Source organism: Nicotiana sylvestris, chromosome 5, assembly GCF_000393655.2.
Source record: "Nicotiana sylvestris chromosome 5, ASM39365v2, whole genome shotgun sequence".
Classification (NCBI taxonomy): Eukaryota; Viridiplantae; Streptophyta; class Magnoliopsida; order Solanales; family Solanaceae; genus Nicotiana; species Nicotiana sylvestris.
The window spans coordinates 73,332,499-73,351,178 of NC_091061.1; the positions used below are offsets into that span (position 1 = coordinate 73,332,499).

At 39.6% G+C, this 18,680-nt stretch overlaps 1 protein-coding gene across 2 annotated transcripts; it reads left to right on the forward strand.

Annotated features, from left to right (window-relative positions):
- The first annotated feature begins 6,139 nt into the window (after window positions 1-6,139).
- LOC104212705 (26S proteasome regulatory subunit 8 homolog A) lies at window positions 6,140-18,514 on the forward strand. 2 transcript variants are annotated; one of them, XM_070174466.1, is made up of 10 exons: window positions 6,161-6,457; window positions 6,909-7,006; window positions 15,134-15,358; window positions 15,477-15,539; window positions 15,659-15,822; window positions 16,975-17,131; window positions 17,228-17,326; window positions 17,676-17,786; window positions 18,003-18,186; window positions 18,281-18,514. In XM_070174466.1, exons 1-9 carry the CDS (start codon window positions 6,250-6,252, stop codon window positions 18,141-18,143), a joined length of 1,266 nt encoding a protein of 421 aa, XP_070030567.1. In that variant the 5' UTR covers window positions 6,161-6,249; the 3' UTR covers window positions 18,144-18,186; window positions 18,281-18,514. The 2 variants fall into 2 exon arrangements, with proteins under 2 accessions (XP_070030566.1, XP_070030567.1); XM_070174465.1 differs by having other exon boundaries at window positions 6,140-6,457; window positions 18,003-18,514.
- Window positions 18,515-18,680: the final 166 nt, after the last annotated feature.

Consider the following 18,680-nt stretch of genomic DNA (forward strand, 5'->3'; position numbering starts at 1 on the left):
GTGTTTGTTGAACAATGCCATGCACAACACCGCAGCGGTACATTCTTCATTTCTTTCGTCATTTCTCCTATCTTTTAATGAATAAATATCCTGAGTTTGCCTTTCTTGTTTTGCAGGCCAATTGATTGCATCACACGCTTGATGTCCATGAGAATGGGGTAGTGAATGGCATCAAAATTCCATTTTCCATTGCCGGGGATAGAATTTATCTTGATGGTAAGGTCATCATTCTGCCAAGGCCCATGGATGATTTTATTGAGGGGTTGCAGATTGGGGATCCAATTGTCAAAGAGGATGTTGACTATATCCCTTTATGGAAAATCCATCTAGAGGCCTTAAGGCAAATCTTCCATCCTTCTTGAATACACTGTCAAGTCCTAGTTTTTGGTTTTGCTCCAGTTTGGTTTCCACTATAGTGTTTTCCAATCATGACTCCAGCTCATATGGTGCCAGTATTATTATAGAGCCTCCAGGCTAGATTGGTCATGCTAGCTTTGTTTTTTATGTGAGTTTGTTGTATTCCCAGGCCCCTACAGTTTGTTGTATTCCCAGGCCCCCATAGCTTTTAGGCTTGGTGATGGTATCCCATTTGATCATATGAAGCTTCCTTTTTTCAGCAGTAGTTCCCCAGATAAAATTCCTTTGGATTTTATCTATTTGGTTAGCGATGTGGGATGGTAGCTTGATGTAGCTCATAACATGGCTGGGAATGCTGCCAAGGCTTGCTTTAGCCAAAGTTGTACGCCCAGCGATGTTCAACATTTTGGTTTTCCATCATGCTAGTTTGGAGTTCATACTGTCAAAAATAAATTAGAAGCCTCTGTTGGTAGGTCTCTTACTGAAGATGGGGAAGCCCAGGTACTTACCAAAATCCTTGCTTTTCCTAATTCCTAACAATGAGTTGCAGGTGTTAGCCCAATCCTCATAGCAGTTTGTTGAGAAGATAACCTTAGATTTCTGGAAGTTGACCTTTCGACCTGAAGCATTATTAAATTCCTCTAAGATAGTCAGGATAGCTTCACTGTTCTTTTTTGTAGCTCTTCCAAATAGAGTGAGGTCATCATCAAAAAAAGATGGGAGATTTTAGGGTCATTCCTACTAATGGTAATTGGGAGCCATTCCTTTCTTGGTACTGACTGCTCAATGTCTCTTGAAAGCCTTTCCATGTAGATGATGAAGAGGTTTGGGAGATTGGGTCTCCCTGCCTAATGCCCTTTGTAGGGTTGAAAGGTTCAGTTTGGCCTCCATTTACCATGATTGATATGAAAAAGGTGGAGATGCAGGAGAGGATCAGATTTGTTAGCTTAAGAGGGAAGTTGAAGAAAACGAGGGAATCCCCGATGAAAGACCACTCAAGTCTGTCAAATGCTTTTTCAAGATCAATTTTGAAGATCATATTTACATTTTTCCCTTTCATCTTTTGGAAATGGGTGATGTATTCCTGAACAATAATGGCATTATCTGAAGCCCTTCTGTTAGAGGGAAAACTTGCTTGAGATGGCGCTATTATAGTTTGAAGGATAGGTTTAATCCTTTTAATTATTATTTTAGTGGCCAATTTATACATAGTGTTGCACAGCCCTATGGGTCTAAAGCTCTTTAGAAGGGTAGCATTCTAGCATTTAGGGATCAAACACATGAGTGTTTTGTTAACTTCAAATAGCATGGTTGAGGTGGTAAAGACTTTGTGGCAGAATTGGTTGACTTGGGTTGATAGGATAGACTAGTATTTTTAGTAAAAAAATAGGTGCGGCCCATCAGGACCAGGTGCCTTGAGTGGTTTGAAAGAGTTCATGGCTACTTTAATTTCTGAGGTTCTAAGTGGTTGGTCTAGGGCCTTTCTCATGCTGTCAGTTAGAATTTGATGAGTATTTTCACCGTGAACTCTCTTATGGGTGGATGAAGTGTAGGATGTGGTGAAGAGATTCTGAAAAAAAGGATATGGTAGCCTCTTTGATGAGTTTAGGGTAAGTGATTTAGTTACCCACCTCATTAGTCAATCTAAGGATCCTATTCCTCCTCCTTATGTTAAGAGTGGTAGTGCGGAAGAATTTGGTGTTGGCATCACCTTGACAAAGCCAATCGACTTCGGATTTCAGTTTCCAAAAGTCTTCCTCATTTTGGAGGATTGCTGAGTATTCAGCTTGGAGATTGGATTCTAGGTTTTGTAAGAAGGAGCTGAAAGGGTAAGCACTTGCTTTTTGAATGCCATTCAGTCTATCTAAAATGTGCTTCTTTTTATGGAAGATATTACCAAACACTAATTTGTTCCATGTGGTCGCATTTGCCTTAAAAGTGTTGGTAGCTTCCAACAGGTCATTTGTGGAGGTGAAGTTGATGTGCACAATGTTGTGAAAGTCTGGATGACCACACCACATTGTCTTTAGCCTAAATGGTCTACATTGATCACTATGTTGGGTACTAGTGATGCTTAAAATAAGAGGGCAGTGGTCAGAGTGGGTCCTAGGAAGGTAGGTAACTAAGGCTTCTGGGAAAGACTTAATCTAGTCCTACCTATCCAACCTCTCAAGGATAAGGTCCTGCCTATTGGTGTACCTCTTGTTGGACCACATATACTTTGAGCCTTTGAATCCTAAGTCAACTAATTTACAGTGGTTCAGGCATCTCCGTAAACGGCTATTTCTACTAGCACTAATGCTATTACTCTCATGCTTATCTCTGGAATTTAGGACTTCATTGAAGTCCCCTCCTACAAGCCAACTACCTTTATAGGTAGAGGCCATATTCTAAGGGCTTACCATAATCTAATTCTATCTTGTAAATGAGGGCTAGCATAGATAGTAGAGAAAAACCACTTAGGGTGATTGGGGCTTACCTTGATCATTGCATGCACACCCAGGGGAGTGATACCAACCTCTTCAAGCGTAACTAGGTCTTCTTTCCACATCACTACAATTCCTCCTGATTGGCCAACATGAGGGGATTGGAATTGAGCTGAGAATTGAAGCTCAGCAGTTAGGTACGTGTGGTTAGCCATTCTTATCTTCAGGAGGACAAGGACGGCCGGGTTGTGCAGTTTCACCATGGAGGTGCAGTGTCTGTGGAATTCAGCATTGTTGGCTCCTCTCGCATTCTATATTAAGAAGTTCATCAGCAAGTGGTTTTGAGTTGGGGTTTACCTCTTGAGTCCCTTCCCCTTTACCACTGGGGTTGGTTTCACTTCTCCCATTACAGGGCTTATTGCAACTACTGAGTTTCCTAAGCTTGTAGATGATGTAACTTGGAGAATTAGCTTGCAGCTTACTAGTTTTTTGGGGCAGAGAGAAATAAGCATTTCTCCGCACTGCTCTTTGAACTCGATCACCATTGCCTCCTACATGAGGAGGACTGATGTTTTTGGGACTCCAAGCTTTTCCAAGATGCTTTCTAGGTCTGCGTTATATTCTTTGAGATAACCCAGGGTTTGAGTTTTCTCCTTTATTGGCAGGTCCATTGCTGCATTTTGATTTGTTGGTGGGTGAGACTGGGAATTCACTGGTGTGGGAGTAGATTGGTTCACTTGGGGCCATATTGTAAAGGCTGGAGATGGGAGGGGATTATTCAGATCCATCAGAGGAAAGAAAAGCATTGTTTGGCATAGTTGGCCCATGAGGGAGTTGAGCTCTTTCACTGAGAGAGGCTGTTGAGTACTCATGTACTGGGCTTGGAGAAGTGTGGATTGCCATAGCTGGTGTCCAACGTTGGATATGCCTTGATGCAGTAATTGGGTTGCTAGTCGTGCCAAGTAACGGGGGGGGGGTCCTGGATGGTGATGGAGATGGGTACTGGACCAACCATCATGTGTAAATTTTGGAGAGTGGCCTTGCAGGGCCATCTCCATCCACAACTCCGGCGTCGAGTTGGGTGGTAATGGGATAGTGGACATGGTTAGAGGGTGGTTGTTCAGTGGAGGGTTTAGGTTGCTTGGAGTCGACATTGAGAGGAGAATTTTGGGGAAGTTCTCTGGTTGAGCTAGGGAAAGAAGGCATCTCTTTAGTTGCCTTGGTATAAACCATTTGGGGGCTGTTGGAATATGTGAAGTGCCAATTAAGATCTTTGCTCAATCTTGATGGAGTGTCACTTTACTGATGAGCAAATGAGACCGATTTCCCCTAGGCATTGGATTTCCTCTATTGAGAGGTGCGTAGACGGGGTGGTTTGATCAGTGCTTGAGTGTAGGTTTGAGGGAGAGTGTGGTTGGGTTATTAGGCTGGATGGCTGGCCCACTGTAGATGAGTGCTTGAGTATGGGTTTGGGGGAAAATGTGGTTGGGTTGGATGGCTGGCCCACTGTAGAATGATTATTAGGGGGTTTGATGTTAGGGTATAATTACCCAAATATGGGTAAATATCAAGAGCAGAGATACTACTCGATTTGGGGGGAGGGGGGGCAATAGCCAAATTGTTGGTGGGTTCCATCCCTTCTCCTTGATCCTGATACACCTTTTCCCTTTTTCCAATACACGCGCCCTTAATCCCAGGGGAGGGATCTTTGGTCAACGTTGCATTGGCATCAAAATGCCTTTTTAGCCCAAAGATTCGTGGTATTGGGCTGGCGTGTTTTTGGCTTGCGGGTTGTAGAAGCGATGGGCCGATGTGATTCAGGCCCAATTTTTGTAGACTATGTAACCCGAATTTGCCATCATGGTTAGGCTGTCCAACAAGCCCCATAGCATCTGTATTTTGGCCGTGTGGAATGGTAGTCCATTGGGCCCCAAGTCATCTATTGACCATTTGTATTTAGGGTTCCGGTTGCCGGAATTTGTGTCTGAAAATTTTTTGGGGTCAAGGAACTTACTTGATGAGGCATCAAACCTCTTTACGTGGGAGTTGCTTTGGGTGGCCTTGTGAGGTTGGCGTCTGTGTTTTGAGAAGGTGACTGTGCGCCACTCAGAGATCTGATCCTTTGGGTTGTCCTCGCTGTTGGTGCCGTTGGTGAGCTTTCCTTGAGTGACCATTGTTCGGAATTTACAACTTCTCATGGTATGGTCAATTCTCCCGTACCTCGTAGAGAGAATCCCTTCCCCTTCATAAACTAGTGCCTGATTGTGGGTGCCAATAATGACTTTTGTTGTCACCGGAATATCTAGAGGAAATTGGACACAAATTCTTGCATATCTTCCTCTTAGGGTGGAGGAAGTACATGTATCGATCTTCAGGAGCTTGCCCACTTTGTTGCCTACTTGTTCTAGAATGACTGTGTCATAGAATTTCGTTGGCAATTGTGAAAGTCTGATCCAAACCGCCGTTATGGCAAGCTTGGATGGTGCCGGAACAAAATTTAGTTCCCTTCTGCGGATTGACAGAAAGTGCCCTACCACAAACCAAGGACCCTCACTTAGAACTTTACTCATGCTCTTTTATGTATTGAATTTTGCGATGAAGAACTCCCATCCTAGGCTCAATTAGGGTAAGGGGTTCTTCTAGTTTCCATAGATTGGAGAGTTTGTCCTTGAGTAGGTGATGTGGGATTTCCCCCCTAAATAGTTTAATGATCAAGGAGTGTTTCCAGGGTTTATACAGTCTAATTTTGTCCTCAATAGACAAAGGGATCGGTATGTTTCCCGAATTTAGTTCAAAAGCTTGTGTAAGGCCACTGGATTGAAGCGGGTCATAGCTTGAAGAGTACGCAAGATTTTTGTCCAGTAGGACTTCTTTTAAGGAGATTGGTTCTGATTTGTCTTCCTCCATAGCGTTGGTTGACGCTATTTGTGATGTATCTGGAGGTTGCGGTGATTTTCCGATGGGGAGAGAGGGTGGGGATGTGGCCATGCCTGATTGGTTGGGGTTAGTGTTTTGGTTACTATAAAGGTGCATTAGACGAATAGTATAACTAAAATGGTAAATCTAACCCCTTTTCATAATTTATATAGATAGATATTAAAAAAACTAGATAATAAGCAACTACAAAGTAGGGATTGTAATTCACATAGGGGTCGTTTGGTTTGAAAATAATTTATGATTGGATTAGCTATACCGAGATTAATTATATTGAAATTATGCTAATATTATTTTTATTGGCTGATTGATATATTATATTAATCCTTGTATTATCAAGTTCACTATTCTGGAATAACTTATCATCAGAAATTATTCCGGTATTATTTTTATAATACATTACTAAATTTTTATCCCAAATTATTTTTGCAAACGACCCCTTAATGTTTTTCCCTCGAACAAGAAAAGAAGCAGTGATATTTAAGAAACTTTTGCTCCAAACTATTCAGAAGCACTGCTTTGATTGAATACAATGGCGTCAGCGGAAGTAGCGAAGAGGAGGACGGAGACGGAGACGGAGAGAGAGGAGAGTTGTTGTTCGGCGGCAAAAGGAACGAAGCAAGGAGAAGGGCTGAGACAGTATTATATGCAGCATATCCATGATCTCCAGCTTCAGGTCCGGCTCAAGACTCACAATCTCAATCGACTTGAAGCCCAACGCAATGAGCTCAATTCCAAAGGTTCATTCCAATTCTCGAAACCGGAACTTTATTAAACCTAGATGTCTGTATTTTAGAAATTCCTTCCCTGTTTACGTTTGGGGGCTATTTGCTACGCGTACTGCATTGCTATGTGAATTTGATCTGAACTGAAATCGTTATTATATTATGAATTTTCAAGTTAAAGCCAACAATTTCTATTTTTAGCACGGTAACTGCTTCCACTGTGTTAATGGACCCCAAAAACTTCCAGTTAATTCCGATGATTAAACAAGAAGAATGAGTTGTCATTCTTTCCTCTTTTATAGAGATCCTATTTTCTATTTTACCCTTCTGATATTTTAGTTTAAATTGGTGTATTTTTTTTTTGATGCCTGTCGTTTTGAGTTGTAATTTGGAATTTTACAGTCTATGAACGGGACAGTGTTCTGTTTGGCTCATAAGATGTGTTTTCTTCTATGTGTATGCCCAGTGAGAATGCTTAAGGAAGAATTGCAATTGCTTCAGGAGCCTGGATCATATGTTGGTGAAGTTGTTAAAGTGATGGGGAAGTCAAAAGTTTTAGTTAAAGTAAGTAATGCATCTAAACCTTGTCATTTTCTTACTTATCCAAGAAAGGAAAAACTTCTTGTTATCTGTGAAATTCAAAGTGTTTTTCCTACCATATAAAATCTGTCAAACACATGCTTTCATATTACAGAAGTTCCTGTGAGCTTTCCCTTGGCATCCTGTCAATGTTTATTTTCCTAATGCATATCCACAATCATTTAAGGTTCATGTGCTTTTGGTTCCCTTCTGTGAGTTTTTCCTTGGGAAATGTTGCTGTTGGTTCATTTAGCGGCGCACTGTTCGCGGTGATGTTTACGTTACTAATGCATGTAGCAACAACCATTTATGTTTCATGTTCTCTCCTTTTTTTTATTTTTTTTAAATTTTTTTTTACTCTGTTTTCGTCTTATCGAGCCGAGGGTCTATCGGAAACAGCCTCTCTGTCCCGATCGGGCCAGGGGTAAGGTCTGCGTACACATTACCCTCCCCAGAACCCACTATGTGGGATTTTACTGGGTAGTTGTTGTTGTTGTTGTTGTGCTTGATTGACTTGCTTGCTAGCAATTTGCTCGCTTAGTGCTTGTTTTTGTAGATGAATGAAATAGCTCTTTTTTTGTCGAATTGATTTGCATTCTTTTTCTGCTAAAAGGAATAGTTTTTGCCCCTGAAGGTCTTCCTAGGTGGCGGGAATGAGGGGATTTTCTGTGATCACACTAAAATAGTTGACTTGAAATGCATATTCTCTTAGTTAGTGCACACACACAGATACACATATGTATGCATATTTCAGCGACCAAAAAAAAAAAAAGAAGTTATCTACACAACTTGCATTTTTGGAGCATTGTGTGGGATGACTTCACAAACATGATTATATCAAAACTTTTTAAGTGCTTATGTGATTGCAATGAAAGATGAGGCTCTAAATTATACAATAAGTTACTGTCAAGCTCTCAGGCACACTCCCCGAGGAGCCTGGGAACAAGGAATCTTAGGTTTCCATGAACACCATTAGAAAGCCCCCAAAATTCCGACCACTCCACTGAAATTTTTCCGACGAAGAAGCTGCCACGCGCTACCACGCGCGGCACCTACCGACGACCTAATCGCCACGCGCCGGGCGTGTGAGCCCTTTTCCGGCAGGGTTTCAAAAAACTTCTTTTGGACAGCTTCCTCTACTGATAATTCCGACCAGATCTGTACAATTTTTTCAGATTTCCGGCGACTTTTATTTTTTTCGGGGAGCGGGGAACCTCTGTTTAGTCCAGATTTCAGTATCTTTTACATCAACAGCTCAACTGTGATTACCATCAAACACTCCTTATAGTTTACATAACCTGAGCAGCTGGGTGGTACAATATGGGAGACAACCGGATTTATTTCAACGCAGGATTCAAATCTTTTGACATCACCAGATGGAATTCCAACAAAGATGTATGGTTCGAATGGGTGGAGAGAAGTCGCAGCATGATGAGACGTTCATCCATGGGCAAAAAGGCAATGTAATGGATTTGTTTTGTACTTAAAGAAGCATCAACAGATCAAATGAATTTAGTGAAGTGATGGAAGTACAAGGAACATATGACAGAACATTTCTGTACCAGGAAATTCAACGTTCATGGAAGATACATGAGCATTCTGTCACTGAAGGGAGAAAAGAGGTCTGTTATTATAATTCCAGAGTTAGCTTTGAATGCAGGTTGGAAAGACATAGCAGCTAAGATAGAAATATTCATACATCAGACCCCCAAAATGAATCCCACAGCCCCACCTAGAATCACTGTGGACAACTACCCTTATGTCAAAGCAATCAAGGAGAGTAAATGGCAATCCAATACCCTTCGAGAGGCAAAGGTCAGCATAAACAATGGAGATATCTTTGTTGTGGAACCGACAGGTAGCGAAGATTCTGGTTTACTAAAAAGATGCATTGTCGGGTTTTTTGGGAAAGAAATCAACGAGAGACCCACTTTAGCAGACATAAGGCGATGGGCTAGTGCGTCATGGAACAAAGCATATGGAGTAAACATGTATGAAATGACAGGCAATATGTTTCTTTTTGAATTTCCAAACAGATTCATGGCGGAGCAGATTATGCAAGGAGAATGGAGTTGGAAAAAGTTCAAGCTTCATCTGGAATGGTGGAGTCATACTGCTGGATGCATTCCAAACTCACAAATTGAGGAAACATGCTGGATTAGAGCCATGGGTATTCCTTTACATCTATGGTCACAAAAGATCTTCAAAGAAATAGGAGATATCTGTGGGGGATGGATAGCTACTGAAGAAGAAACTGATCTCAAAAATCATCTTAAGTGGGCAAGAATTAAAATTGTTGGTGATGGCAGAAAGACTCCCAATGAGGTTGGGATTGAAAGAAACGGTATCAAATTTTTCATCCCAATCTGGGCTGAAAGACAGACAAGATATGAGCTGAAGATGCAAGAAAACGAACAATGTTTTGAAATAGAGAGATATTTGAACAATCTAGTGGGGTGCACCATATTGTAAAACACTGATAAAGGAAAGACAAATGTGCAACTTACACAAGGTTCGAGTTCGATGAATCAGAGCAGTAAAGCGACAAACAACGAGCTGAAATCCTATGACTCCGACTTGGCTGCACAAGTCATTTTTAATGATCTCTCGTGTGAGTTTTCTAATGATATTAGGCTGAAGCCTTGTATTGAGGAAATGGGAGGACCTTCTTACCTGGGGCAAAAGAGTCCGCTCCAGGGGACCCAATCCCCAATGAAAACCTTGAAAGTATGCCAAAGGCAACACTTAACAATTGCAGTCAGCCAGAAGGTGGAGCAGAGATAGCAAGACTGGAACAGAAGGCAGGGGAGCAGAGCACAAACACAAAAATGGGGGAAGATCAAGTTGGAAGTGCTTTGGAACAACTAAAACACTTTAGCTCTATCCAAGATTGGGAAATCGAGGAGGTGAATCCTATAGCAGTTCAACAACACAATCCATTAATGGATAAAGACATGGATGCAACACTATGAGTCCATCAAAATATGATCAAATTGGGGAAAATGTTTGGAGTAGATTTTCAAGGCCATGAAGAAGAAGTATTGGAGTTGTTAATGCAAATTGACAGTTGTAGACAGGTTAGAAGGGTGGAGACAGAGTTGGCGGTGAAGAAACAAAGATTCAAAGGATCACTGGAATTAAAAGGTTTAACTTCGTTTGATGTCAAATTCAAGAGTGACGGGAAAAGGAGTAGGGGAAGAGATCTATCAATCATTTCAATATGAAGATCAAAGTAATTTCCTGGAATGTAAGGGGATTAAACGACAAGAAGAAAAGGGAGATCATAAAAAGTCAAGTGCAGAACTGGAGGGCAAACATTATATGCATGCAAGAGACAAAAGTGGAGGGGGATATTAAGGAAATAGTCAGTCAAATATGGGGTGGTAGATGGGTGAGGTATGCAAGTTTAGAAGCTAGCGGCACGAGAGGGGGATTTTGTTATTATGGGATTGCAGAGTATGGAAAGCGGAGGTGTTACAGACTGGTGCATACACTTTGACTTGCAAGTTTGAGGCTCTTTTACAGAATTTTCAATGTCACATAACAGGAGTGTATGCTCCAAATTGTAGAATAGAAAGGAAAATAGTATGGAGAGAAATTGGTGCAGTGAGGGGATTGATGGAAGGTCCTTGGGCGGTTTGTGGCAATTTTAACGTTACAAGGTACCCTTCTGAAAAATGGGAATGTTCAAGGAGGTCCAAAGCGATGGTGGAATTCTCGGATTTTATAGAAGATATGGAGTTGATAGATCTACGACTTGAAGGAGGCTACTATACTTGGTTCAAAGGGGACAATCATACAGCCGCTTCAAAAATCGATAGATTTCTCATTTCAGAAGAATGAGATGAAAGCTTCAGAAACATCAAGCAAACTATCCAACAAAGGTTGATTTCGGACCATTCACCTGTGGCTCTATACTGTGGTGTGTGGGAACAAGCTAAATCATACTTTAAGTTTGAAAACTGGTGGCTGAATGTGGAAGGTTTTGATGACAAAATTAGAGACTGGTGGACATCTTTTGAATTCTCAGGAAGACCAGATTACATTTTAGCTTGCAAGTTAAAAGCTCTCAAGGGCAAGCTAAAAGAATGGAGCAGAGTTTATGAAGGTAATTTGGGACTGCAAAAATCAAAATTGCTAAGTCAACTAGCATGTTTTGAGACAACACAACAACTAAGAGCGCTGACAGAGGAGGAATCAGTGAGGAAAACAGCTACTCTAATGGAGATTGAGGAACAACTCAAGAATGAAGAAATTGTATGGAGACAAAAATCAAGAGCTCTGTGGCTCAAAGAAGGGGACAAGAATACAAAATTTTTCCATCGTACTGCAAATGCACACAAGAGAAACAACAACATTGATCAACTAATGATTCGACAGGAATTAGTCGAGGATCCAGACAGAATAGAGATTGAGATAACTGAATTCTACAAGGAGTTATACAAAGAACCTGAAGAGTGGAGACCAACAGTCAGTTTCGAAAATAGTTCAAGAATTTCTGAATCAGAAAGAGAGTTTTTACAGAGTAACTTTGAGGAACAAGAAGTTTTGACCTGTCTGAAGATGTGTGCAAGTGACAAGGCCCCAGGTCCGGATGGATACACAATGGTTTTTTTCAGAAAGTGTTCGGACATTTTGAAGGAAGACATCATGGCGGCCTTCAACAACTTCTATTCTCAGGAGATGTTTGAGAAAAGCTTCAATGCAACATATATAGATTTGATTCCAAAGAAGACAGGTGCGAAAGAATTGAGAGATTTTAGACCGATCAGTCTGATAGGGAACTTCTACAAATTACTCTCAAAAGTCTTAACCGAAAGACTTAAGAGGGTGGTAGGGAAAATTGTCGATGCTCAACAAATGACTTTCATCAAAGGAAGACAAATAATAGATGCTGTGTTGATTGCCAACGAAGCTGTGGATTCAAGAATAAAAAAGAAGGAACCTGGAATCTTATGCAAATTAGATATTGAGAAGGCCTATGATCATGTAAATTGGAGCTTCCTACTCAGAATGTTAGAACTAATGGGTTTTGGGCAAAAATGGAATAGATGGATGAAATTTTGCATATCTACTGTAAAATTCTCCATTCTCATAAATGGATCTCGTAAAGGTTTTTTCCATTCACACAAAGGTCTAAGATAAGGTGATCCTTTATCTCCGTTTCTATTCATTATAGCCATGGAAGGATTGAACAACATGATCAAAACGGCTAAAGTCAGTGGATGGGTTAAAGGTTTTGAGGTAAACAGGAGTGGGGCAAACAATCTAGAAATCACACATCTCCAATATGCTGATGATACTCTAGTCTTCTGTGATGCCGAAAAGGACCAACTTAGATTCCTAAGAATCATTTTGGTCTTATTTGAGGGAGTCAGGATTACACATCAACTGGAGAAAGAGCAATATTTTTCCCATTAATGAAGTTAACAACATGGAGCAACTGACACAGATATTGGGAGGAGAAGTTGGGTCCCTACCAACTGTTTACCTTGGGATGCCTCTTGGTGCAAGATCCAAATCAAAAGAAATCTGGAATTTAGTCATAGAAAAGTGTGAGAAGCTGTCAAGATGGAAATCACAATACCTATCTTTGGGGGGCAGGCTAGTTCTAATCAATTCAGTATTAGACTCACTTCCTACTTATATGATGTCTTTGTTCACAATTCCAGCTGGCATTTTACAGAGATTGGACAAACTCCGAAGATCATTCCTTTGGCAAGGTAATAAGGAGAAAAAAGTCTTCCATTTAGTTAAATGGAAGACACTCACAATGGATAAAAAACAAGGTGGTTTAGGAATAAGGAATTTGAAGAATCATAGCAAGGCTCTTAGAATGAAATGGTTATGGAAGTACTCTCAAGAACCCCAATCTTTATGGGACAAAGTGATCAAAGCAAAGTATGGTGAGGAAAATAACTGGGTGTCAAAAAAAGTCAGAACATCATATGGAGTAAGTGTGTGGAAATCCATCAGAGAACTTTGGCCTATAATGAATAATCACTCCTCCATAAGAGGGAACAACGGAAGGAACACATCATTCTGGAATGATAATTGGTTAGGAAACGGAAGCTTAAAGGAAAGATACCCCGATATGTTTGGTTTAGCACAAAACCAGCATAAGACAGTAGCTGATATGAGGAGTCATCAAGGATGGGAAATCGCTCTAAGAAGACAGTTGAATGACTGGGAGATAACAAGATTAGCTGACCTTTACAAAGAGCTGGAAGCATTTAAAGGATTACAGGAAGGTTTTGATTCACTTTGGTGGAAGAGGCACAACAGAGGGGTTTACCGGGTGAAGGATGCATATAAGATTTTGAATCATAATAATCAACAGGTGGACCCATGGCTTTGGAAACATATATGGAAAACAAAGATTCCATACAAGGTAGCTTGCTTCACTTGGCTACTAGCAAAGGAGGCGGTATTAACCCAGGATAATCTCATAAAAAGGGGAATTTCTCTGTGCTCAAGATGTTTTCTGTGCGGGGAAAATGCTGAAACTGTCACACATTTGTTTCTACATTGCAAGATTACAGACCAACTATGGAAAATCTTTATTAGTCTTAGGGGTATTTCATCGTCAATGCCATACATGCTTAAAGATGTCCTTTATAGCTGGGAAGAAGCTGGAGCTGAAGCAACTAGTAAAGATAGATGGAGGACTGTCCCGACTTGTATCTGGTTGACAGTTTGGAGGGAAAGGAACAATAGATGTTTTGAAGATAGAAGCAATCCAGTGCAGAAGATCAAACTCAATTGTATTCTTCTTTTTTGTTTTTGGTGCAAACAGATTTACATAGAAGATATATTGACAATCATAGACATACTAGGATCTTGCTAGGTCTCGAATTAGAACATCTACTAATCCTCTCCATGTAAATCTGGTTTTCAGTGCAACCTATGTACTGATGTTTTTAATATATACAATAGTTACCAATTCAAAAAAAAATTATACAACAAGTTAAAAGCATATTATGCTTTTGAAGACCATCGTCACAGATGAAAGGTTGTAATGGTTTTTTGAGTTGACTGGGGCAATAAATGGTCATCTCAGCTTAAGTTTTAACGTTGATATGTTATTATGCTCAGGAGCTTATTCCTTGACTTAATGATCTTATTTCCCACTTCATGAGTTGTTTGGGTTTCTATCTTAATGTTGATCCTCCTTTGGTTTATTGTGTCTGACTGTCCATCATAATTTTTATTTCTATTTCTTCCCTCCAGCATTAATGGTGACAAATTCAATTCTTTAATAGTTGCGTTGAATAACAGTTATCTTATCGCTGCTTGTATTTGCCCTCTTTCAACGCCTCATGATAGTATTTGAACGAATAACAAAGCCTTAAAAGATGTTTCTACCTTTTTATTAAACTTTAAAGCATGTCATTCAATATTTGTTTACCTTCCACCTCTGCTTGGAGAGAATTTAAACAATTATGAGACAATGATAAGCGTGCCATTCCATGTGTGTGCTCTATATGAATTATGATGAATATAAACAACTTATATTTTAAGATTCTCATCCGCTGTCTGTTTCAAATTTTGATCTAAATAAATGTTATCAAGTAGCTTTTACATGACCTCCTAGAAGAGGGTGATGATGAGAACCTTTTATTATTTATTACTTATTCATAGGGTATGGGCAGAAATGATTTTGCTTCATTGAGTTTATTAATCTGCTCTAATTTTTGGTAACCCAAAGTAATTTTGTTACTGCTATTTTTGTTTGGATCGTAATGCAAAAATGAAGGATGACGAAAGAAAATTTTAGAAGCTGGGTTGAGGAGCAAAGATACTAGGCTACAGTGCAGAATATCCTCCCTTACATAAAAATGTGAATGATTACTGAAGTTTGTTAATTCCTTATCAAAAAGAATTACTGAAGCTTGTTAATTTCTACTCTATATCAGTCAGAACTCCATGAAAAAGCCTTGCGCGTCGCACAATGATTAGGATGCAGTGTTTCTATAGTTTTCTGTGGATCCACTTACCAATACTTATTCAACTTGAAATGTTGATAGTTTTCATACCTCTTTATCCCTCTTTTCTATACATCTATAATTAATTTCCATATGCTTATTTTCTTATCTTTGTGTTATGTGCCAGGTTCATCCTGAAGGAAAATATGTTGTTGATATTGATAAGAATATTGACATTACAAAGATTACTCCATTAACCAGAGTAGCCCTCCGCAATGACATCTATGTTCTCCATCTAATTTTGCCCAGCAAAGTGGATCCTTTGGTCAACCTAATGAAAGTTGAGAAAGTGCCTGATTCCACTTATGACATGATTGGTGGCCTTGACCAGCAAATTAAAGAGATTAAGGAGGTTTTGCCTTCATTGTGTTATTGCGTTTAGTTAGTTTTATGATCTATCCTGAGACCTTGGTCTTTGATGCATTGTACATTTGTGTAACCTTTTTGAACTTTGGCCTTTTATGCATTAGGTTATTGAGCTTCCCATTAAACATCCTGAGCTGTTTGAGTCTCTTGGAATAGCTCAACCTAAGGTATATTCAGTTATTCACCATATACCATGTTTTCTCCATTTCTTCCATCAGTATTTAAGCATAACAGTGGTTGGACAAATTTATGTGTGCTTATTCTATCTCCTCCTTTTCTAATGAAGGGAGTGCTTCTTTACGGGCCTCCAGGTACTGGAAAAACATTGTTGGCGAGGGCAGTTGCACATCATACTGATTGTACCTTCATTCGGGTCTCTGGTTCTGAGTTGGTGCAGAAATATATTGGAGAAGGTTCTCGTATGGTGCGAGAACTCTTTGTTATGGCCAGGTTAAGTTTCATTGTAGCTTGAGTACTCAACACATATGTATCTCTAATGTCCACAACTTTTATTACATAATCAGTTCTGTCATGCATCTTTCTGATCTTATTACATCCAAATCATTGGACAGCCATTTCTAGCTCACTATGTTGAGCTGCTAAGGTCAAATTTGATCCTTACATTGGGTTAGCCTATGATATATTACTGCAATTTGTTAATTTTTGTGGGCGACAGAGAAAAAGGGAGGGTTTTTTGCAGTAGGCAGCATGAATATTCATGTATTAGGTGTGCCTATTTGCAGATGTGCTTTTTCATTCTTTCATTATTCGTGATTGATATGGATGAAATGCACAAGTATGCCAGCTTGAAGATTTTAAGAAGAAGGCTTCTTGTATTTCTGTGTGTATTTTTACATCCCATGAGAATAGGTATTTATACAATAAGTCCTAAGACTAAATAAGGAAAGACAATCAATTACAATTAATTATAGTGAAGGAAATATTCTAGAATCAATCTACTCCTACAATTGAGCTAGGAAATCTCTAATTAATCAACACCCTTCCTCGAGTTGGTGCAAAGATATCGCACATGCCCAACTTGCAAACCAGTGTTTGAAAAGTCCGTTTGTTGAGACCTTTGGTAAACATATCAGCTAGCTGCTTTTCTGATAACACATGGAACGAACTTAAGATGCCACTTGTAACTTTTTCTTTGATCAAATGTCAATCAATCTCAACTTGCTTTGCTCGATCATACTGGATTGGATTATGAGCTATACTAATTGCAGCCTTGTTATCACTAAATAAGGAAAGTTTCCCGTTTTCAGACAATCTCAATTCCTCTAGCAGTTTTTGTAACCACAAAAGTTCACAGACACCCTAGGCCATTTGTGCTCCATGAATAAGAATTCATGGATGTCTAATATCTGAAACTATCTTGTTGCTTGAAAGTTGGGGCATGAAGCTTGTAATACCATAAAAACTGCTAACTTTATAAAACTTCCCAAAAAACTGCTGGACATTCCTATTCTGGAGAAGTAGGTAAAATTATTTGAACAATTTTTGCTTTTTCTGTTTTGGGTCTATGGACCTCAGTGCTTCATTTTCGCTCTCTTGTTATACAGTTAGCTTTAGAAAAGCCTGGTCTTGAATGTATTTCAGGGAACATGCTCCTTCTATCATTTTTATGGATGAAATAGACAGTATCGGATCTGCTAGAATGGAATCAGGAAGTGGCAACGGTGATAGTGAAGTGCAGAGGACAATGTTGGAGCTTCTTAATCAGCTCGATGGATTTGAGGCATCAAACAAAATTAAGGCAAGTTTTGTCAATCTGGATCACTTGCATGTTGCCTAGTTTACAAGTGTATTATTCTGAGATTGCTAAGCTGAAAAAGAAGGGTCCTGGCTACAGGTTTTGATGGCTACAAACCGTATAGATATTCTGGATCAAGCACTCCTGAGACCAGGAAGGATTGATAGGAAGATCGAATTTCCAAATCCCAATGAAGAGGTATGGTTCCTCATAGCTTGTAAGACAGTAAGATGTTAACATGAGTATGCATTGGTTTCATATACTGTTACTCGGTTCATGGTTCTCAGGTCTTCCCTTTGTGATTGCTTACTTTTCTTGTTTTTTCATTACTCCTGCTGGTCTTTTTAATCTGTGGCTTTACCCAAAACCTTAAACGACAGACAAAAAGGACGGAAGGGAGTATAGTACAAGAGGTGTTTAAACATGATTGAAAGGATGCGGCAATATCTACCTCTCTGCTTCCTCACAGAGCTGCATGCCTTCTATCGTTATTTCTATAACCCTCTGATGATTCATCTTAGTCATTTATGTTCTCATTATTCTGCAGTCCCGTTTCGACATATTGAAGATTCATTCCAGGAAGATGAACTTGATGCGAGGGATTGACTTGAAGAAAATTGCTGAGAAGATGAATGGCGCTTCTGGGGCAGAACTTAAGGTGTGCAGCGATTAAATGTCTTTTTGGCTTTAATTGATATCTGACATATCCTTTTAATGTGCACTTTGATTGCTTGAGAGCATGCTTAGTTTAGCGGTTGAACTTGTGATCTAGCATGTGAGAGACTTGTGTGACTTCTACTTTGATTGTGCCATCTGACGCTTCGCTTGCTTATATTTTGCCATGCCTTTGATGCATCTTATGATCTGTTTACAGGCTGTGTGTACAGAAGCAGGAATGTTTGCTCTAAGGGAGAGGAGGGTACACGTGACACAAGAAGATTTTGAGATGGCAGTTGCCAAGGTAATGAAGAAGGAGACAGAGAAGAATATGTCTTTGCGAAAGCTGTGGAAGTAAATGAGGGGAGGATACCAATGGCAAAAATATTCTACTTATGGACGTTAGTGCATAAACTCTGCTCTAAACTTTTCTACTCAGTTGATATCGAATGTACAAAATTCGTGCTGACTGAATGTTTATACATATGGCACCAGGAGCTTCCTGAGCCAGGAGATATAGCAGCATTGCTTCTTGTTCTCTGGCTCGTTTAAGGATCTTCAATCTTCTGTTTGATTTTATCATGAGACTCGGAATACTCTATCTATTACCTGTCCTGTGCTGTTTACTCTCGCATTTCTGTATGTCGAGAGTATCAAATTCAGACCCACTCAAGTGTTTTGACTCATCTATAGTACTTCTTCAATATAAGTTCTTAATGTTTGTTGCTATTTCGATTATAAAGTTACTTTATACAACTCACAATTTCTGAGAGTTCGTTTAATCATCCAAATATTAAATATTGATTAGATGTGTTTTTCCTATCAAACAAGCTTTTCAACCTTTATGTTTTAACGGTTATTTTGATGTTTTGTTTCGTTATACCAATACAATAAA

What these genes read in the sequence shown, in the direction of transcription:
- LOC104212705 (XM_070174465.1), top strand. Translation starts at nt 6,250, where the DNA reads ATGGCGTCAGCGGAAGTAGCGAAGAGGAGGACGGAGACGGAGACGGAG. An exon ending in CAATGAGCTCAATTCCAAAG is followed by an intron (nt 6,458 to 6,908) that starts GTTCATTCCAAT and finishes GTGTATGCCCAG; the next exon opens with TGAGAATGCTTAAGGAAGAA. An exon ending in AAATTAAAGAGATTAAGGAG is followed by an intron (nt 15,359 to 15,476) that starts GTTTTGCCTTCA and finishes TTTATGCATTAG; the next exon opens with GTTATTGAGCTTCCCATTAA.